At 40.5% G+C, this 6242-nt stretch overlaps 1 protein-coding gene across 1 annotated transcript; it reads right to left on the reverse strand.

Moving 5' to 3' along the window:
• Positions 1-1167: 1167 nt before the first annotated feature.
• On the reverse strand, positions 1168-4245 carry LOC129772005 (run domain Beclin-1-interacting and cysteine-rich domain-containing protein). Its single transcript, XM_055776175.1, has 7 exons — positions 3863-4245; positions 3178-3806; positions 2131-3111; positions 1903-2070; positions 1655-1852; positions 1441-1594; positions 1168-1371 (listed from the first exon to the last, which is right to left on the reverse strand). The coding sequence occupies exons 1-7, from the start codon at positions 4109-4111 to the stop codon at positions 1195-1197; spliced, it is 2556 nt and encodes an 851-aa protein (XP_055632150.1). The 5' UTR covers positions 4112-4245; the 3' UTR covers positions 1168-1194.
• Positions 4246-6242: the final 1997 nt, after the last annotated feature.

The raw sequence follows: 6242 nt of genomic DNA on the forward strand, positions 1-6242 counted from the left end.
CAATATCTGCGTTTGTGGCCGAGGTTACCACGACATCGAACACGTTGTTTGGTCGTGTGAGGTGTATCTTGTTGCCAGATCGAATTTAGAGAACTCCCTTCGGGCTAGAGGAAGGCAGCCCAATGTGCCGGTGAGAGATGTGTTGGCTCGGTTAGACCTTGATTACATGTCCCAAATATATGTTTTCCTTAAATCTATCGATGTTCGTGTGTGATTATCCTTATATCCTTATACCCTCCATTTCTTCCTTTGTGAGTAATTGGTCCGCTTGCTATAAACAGGAGAATGAAATGTAAATTCACAACAGATGTACGAATAGATTTAAGAATTGAGTGTGTGTGATTATCAACATTGTAATAATTTCCTTATACCCCATCCTTTTCCTGAGAAAAATATGTCACCCTTTTAATCTCGAGTCCACCGCGAGTAATCGGTTTCCCACATTACTAACCATAGATTTAAGAAAATTGTTCATATATATAGTTTTAAAAATATATTTAAGATTTCGGCTCCTTTAAACTTATGTAACTGAGCCTGTAAAAATAAACGAATTTATAAAAAAAAACGACTCGATAGTAACGAGCAGAAGAGGTGCGCAGCGGGCAATGGGGTACGACCAAGTAGAAGCCGACTTGCGGGTCCTACGCAGACTGCATGGCTGGCAATAAACAGCTATAGACCGAGGTGAATGGAGACGACTTTTGTGTACAGCACAGGCCACTGAGGTTTTTTACTGATTAAGTAAGTAAGTATATTTGTGAGCCATGGAAATGTAATGTTGCTTAGAGATACTGAATAACTAGTTGGATATTCAGTAAGTTCAGTGTTTCAGTATCGCTCTAATCAGCGAGCAATCAATAGTTCAAGTCAATTCTGAGAGTTATTTTGAAAATCTGCTGAAAACGTTCGCACCCCCACTCATACCATGATTGCATTTATTCAGAGGTTCTTGTACACAATGCGGTCGTATCTTTGACATAATTTTTCTTTATCTTTTGGCTCGGCTCGTGACACCATAACTAACCCGTATTTGTGGCCCCGCTGCAAAAAACAAATGAAAAGTTTTCTGTTAAAATATGGATGTCATCAATTTTTAATTGAATGAAAATTTAATATTGAATCATATCGAATGATTTTCAGCGATTGTGGCAATAAAGACGAACAAAATAAATCTGAAATGTTGTCTATTGTGCACTACTTCTTGTTGGAGCGACGTTTCAACAGCCTGTCGCACTTAACACAGATCGGTGTCACGCATGCCTCGTGAAAACAAGCGCCACATTTGCCACATTTGACTATTCGCTTCTGCCACGGGAATATCACTTCCTTTCGATCACAGTTTTCGCAAAAGAATCCGTGCGCTATGCAAAGCTTTAATGAGATGGAATTTTTTATTTTAGTAAAGTTGTTTTCAAACAAGAAACTACAAAAGGTCCTAACCTCACAGTTGAAAATATGTTTCTCACATCGCCTCATAAAATCCATCTTTTCTTTCTGGAAAGAGCCATTCCCAACGGATATGAAATCCGACATAGACCAGCTATCCAAATCCGAAGTTATGTGATCAGGAATGTGACTGAACGACAACTTTAAACTTGAGAATAGAAGAACATTATTAGCGCATAACACAGCGACGGGAATAGCAGTAACTTACTCTTCCGCAAAGCGACAACTAAATATGAAATCCCTTATGTATCGGAGGTTCAATCTAATGTTTTGAGCTACCTGAAGAATGCGAATTTTTTCGAACAACTTCGGATTGAGATGGTTGATTCGGTAGAGTGGGCATGCGGCGATATCATTCAACAAATGATACGCGAATGTACTCACGGGATGAAAAGCGAAATCCCATCTGAAATAATCGACTATTATACTTGCCAGAAGAACGAATCATCACGGTACCTTTCGATGACCTTTGACGGAAGGGCTGACATCTGATTTTTGTGACATCCCGAGCAATTGTATTTTCCTAAATAGTGACAATACCGAAAACGGTTAGAATATGCAGCGGCCACTTTCATCCCACAGCCGGCGCATCGATAATTTTGTTTCTTCATTTGTGCTTGTCGGCTTAAAAATAAAACTTAATCAAATATACAAGTTCAAGAACGAAACTATGGTTTTATATACTCTGGCGATGGACTGCTGTAAGTGAAGATGATTTGGGGTCTTGGTGGTGCCCACTCTCTGGTGCCTCTAATGATCGTGTTCAGTCCGATATAATCATCGGGATTCACAATCTGACCATGCGGAGGAATAGGTAAAATTTGCTGGGGTGTGTCCTGCTCCGAAACCAGCCACAACAAATCGCATGCGGTTGGCAGTTGTTTTTCGTTAAACTTCGATAGTAAGCTGAGCGCAACTGCTTCCGCGGAGTATGTTTTCATATCGTCACATTCGCTCGCTTCCATTGCCTCCAGATCATCTAAACGCTGGTCGGGATTCGACTTGATATGATTGATGCACCCAGAAGACATTCCCACCGATCCAACACTGCTTCCACTATCGGAGAACGATGAAATTGCCGTCGAAGTGCTCCCCTTGGAATTGTTAGATGGACTCACATTGTTCGAAATAGAATTGGTCGACTTGCTAGCTTGATTGAGAAACTGCGGGGAACTTTGATAAGAAGACCATAAATTTGAACTGGATGTATGCTTTCGATAGTCTTTGTGGCCGTTGTTCGTTTCACCCTCATTCCATTTGAGCTGCTCGAATGTTGATATCAACGCTTCCGATAGACTGAAATGAGCATTTTCTCTGTCCAGTTCGGTATTAGTGCGAGAAAAATAGACGGTCTTCAAAAATGAAGTTAAACTTTGTCCTGGAACTGGACGGGATGGAAGATCACTCAATATGTTACCAGCTATTTTACTATCGGCAGTTTTAATTATCTTTTCTCCGCACTGCGGAATGAAATCGTTCAGCAAGACTCGCGAGCTATCGGTCAAAGCTGCTAAACTAAACATATCCGATCGATTGCCGACATCACATTTCTTAATCGTTTTATGTCTTTGCCAGCATCCTTGAGTTTCTGGACTACTACTCGTGGATTCCGTGTAGATTTTGATATTTTCACAATTCAGTATATTGAGCCCCGGCTTTGGAACGCTATAAAATAATATCAAACAAATTAAAATACTATTGAAACATTTAAAAAACGGATGTGCATCTTACCTATTATCAGTATAATTAAAGCTTGGCACGTTTGGTTCGCTATATCCATCCAACATCTTTGCATCAATGCAGTCGGGTGGTTTCTTCTTAACCGCATGAAAATGGTCTTTCAAAGCTATGTTTGGTAAACTTCGAGATAACTTATTCCTCTTTTTAAATCGACTATCGCTTCTGAATTTCGAGAGATGTATCGTTTGGCGTCTTCTGATAATCTGTTTTCCGTTGGATGGTTTAAATATATTCTTCGAGAGCGTCAGATTTGGATGAGATTCAGAACGCTTGATAGTGCCAATGATAACACAATGCTCTTGATCGTATAAGTTTTGATTGATTTGTGACAATAGTGCTGGTTGACCTCTTTCCATAGCATTGAAACAAATCATCATTGCTTCTGCATACTGGTCACTGCGTAGAAAAGCTGTTGATTCGTAGCACATTGCCATATGTTCATTATCATTGATAAGCCAGTTCAAATTTTCCGATAGACAACATTGTTCCACACATTGGAATATCCAGAGTAGACCTTTATCGTCTATTGTAACGCCATGCAAAGTTTGATTTATGTCTAATGAAATGGATGGATTCGAGAACTTAAGTCCCTCAATCACTTTCCAAACGTCGGGAGCATTCTAAAAAAAAACATAACACATTCTAGATATACGCTTTATTATTCCACAATGATTACCTTTTCGTTGAACAGCTTAATTTTATGTGAGAAAATCCTTCCGATGCATTGATATAATGGTGCGAGTTTTTCCGAAGAACACCCAAATTTGGGCACATCCTCAGAGGCTGTTTGCTCATTTTTTTGTTTAAAACGATTTCGAATTTGTAACTGGTTGATCGCTGTTATCAATTGTAGTAGAATCTCCTTACATTCGGCGGAATCCGTAGCATTCGGAGTCAATCCCGTGAAATCCATATTACTTTTCATCACCCGAAGTACAATGATTGTAATAAATCATCTTTAATCGAATGCTAGTCAGAAAACAATGAAAAACTACGTCAAATCAAGTTGAACCTAACGCATCTATTAGTCACCATGAATGAAAACACCATTTGTAATGACGACATACATGTCACTGACAGCTAGCGTGTTTACGTACTTAGTGGAAAATATATGGGTCGAGCAATCATCACACTCATACTAGCAAACAACTCCGACAATTTTACCAAAACAAATACCCGTTGGTGAAAACAATTTTTTTTTTTACAACTTAAATGCATTTTTATTCAGATGTTTTGCTATTTGCATACATATTTTACAGTTCAAGTGACACAGTCTGGGCTTTACATCTTTGGTTCAGCTTTTGGATTTAAAATCATACTGTTGAGCAAAAGTTCCTTATTTATAATTTGACAGTTGTTCACCATTTTAATGGTATTGTTTGAAATTGGTGAAAACTATGTTTCATTGAGCGATAAAATATGTCTTCTTTAAGGTTTAAAAAAGTACTTAATTGAGATATTCATGCAAATATGACACCTTCATTGAATTCTGATTGCAGAATGTGATATTATGCATATATTGAAAAGAACGATGATTACCTCTTGCTGTATACGCATTACATCCGCACCCCTTCCCTAGTGAGTAATCGTTGATTCAATTGATATACCCCTAGATAAATAGCGTGTGCTCTCATTCGATAAAGCACTTTTCCCAACTACAGTTCATTCAATCGTTTATCCTAAAATACAAGTTATCAAGTGTAAACTCGCGTGTTTTATTTCACCGTGATCAATCTGAAACTGGTTCCCTGGTCCGCCGTGTTAATCTGCTAGTCGTATCGTCGTCAGGTTATGGGACCAGGAAATAGTAGGATTTGAGAAATCTCGGAAGAAATAGTCCGTTTGAAAAGTGACGGAGTATCGCGAAAGTTCGACGGCGTTTGTGTGTGTTGGTGTGCTGCTGCTGTAAAGTGCAGAGTCATCGTCATTTTGAAAAAGTTTCGTTTTTCGACAAGCGTCGCTAGTGCTTGATAACTGTACTGTTTTTCGGACGTGTTTTGCCAAGATGGCGGATTCTCGTTTTGCATTTGCCAAGCTGAATGGCACAAATTGGAGAACCTGGAAAGTGCGTATTGAGATGCTGTTACAGCGCGAAGATTTGTGGACTGTGGTGAGTGAGCCGCTTCCGCCGGAAGAACGGGACGATGAGTGGAGAATTGCCGACCGGAAGGCGAAGGCCACTTTAGTGCTGCTGCTTGAGGATAGCCAGCTGTCACTCATCCGAAACTGTGTTAGTGCCTATAAAGTGTTCAACGCATTGAAATCGTACCACCAGAAAACGACACGATCAGTACGATTTCTTTGGTGAAGAAATTGTGTGCGGTAAACCTCCCCGAGCGTGGTAATTTGGAAGAACATTTGCGCGAGATTGACGAACTTTTCGATCGTTTGGACGCTGCCGGAACGGAGCTGGATAAGGACACGAAAGTGTGTATGCTATTGCGAAGTTTGCCACCCTCGTTTGATGGCATTGTTGCGGCTTTGGACAGTCGTGAAGATGATGATATCTCACTGGATATCGTCAAATCCAAACTGACGGATGAATATTATCGTCGTTTGGAGCGTGAGGGTGCCGGTACCGGGTCGAAATCGGAAAAAGCTATGCGGTCGGTGGATAACAAACCGAAAGAGTCTCGCGTGTGCCACTTTTGTAAACGTCGGGATTGCCGAAAGTTCAGGAATCAGAAGGGAGAAAGTTCAAAGGAAAAAGAAATTCCCAAAGCGAAAGCCGCTCAAGGCGATGGAAAAAGTGTTGCGTTTATCGGCAGTGAAAGTGTTCGGTCGACATCGTGGGTAATTGACAGTGGGGCAAGTGCCCATATGACCAACAATCGTGAATTTTTCGAATCGTTGAAAGAAGTTTCCGGTGGGTGTGTTGTGCTCGCTGACGGACAAAAGACGGAGATCCACGGAGAAGGTTGTGGAATGCTCAGTGGTGTGGACGGTTCGGGCAACCCGATGAAGATTAATATGAAAAATGTGAAGTTCGTTCCGGGATTGTCGACGAATCTGATATCGGTGGCCAAGTTGGCGGAGAAGAATCTTGCGGTGAATTT

Source organism: Toxorhynchites rutilus, chromosome 1 (genome assembly GCF_029784135.1).
Source record: "Toxorhynchites rutilus septentrionalis strain SRP chromosome 1, ASM2978413v1, whole genome shotgun sequence".
NCBI lineage: Eukaryota > Metazoa > Arthropoda > Insecta > Diptera > Culicidae > Toxorhynchites > Toxorhynchites rutilus.

What these genes read in the sequence shown, in the direction of transcription:
- LOC129772005 (XM_055776175.1), bottom strand. Translation starts at nt 4,111, where the DNA reads ATGAAAAGTAATATGGATTTCACGGGATTGACTCCGAATGCTACGGAT. An exon ending in TTAAGCTGTTCAACGAAAAG is followed by an intron (nt 3,807 to 3,862) that starts GTAATCATTGTG and finishes GTTTTTTTTTAG; the next exon opens with AATGCTCCCGACGTTTGGAA. An exon ending in TTTAATTATACTGATAATAG is followed by an intron (nt 3,112 to 3,177) that starts GTAAGATGCACA and finishes ATTATTTTATAG; the next exon opens with CGTTCCAAAGCCGGGGCTCA.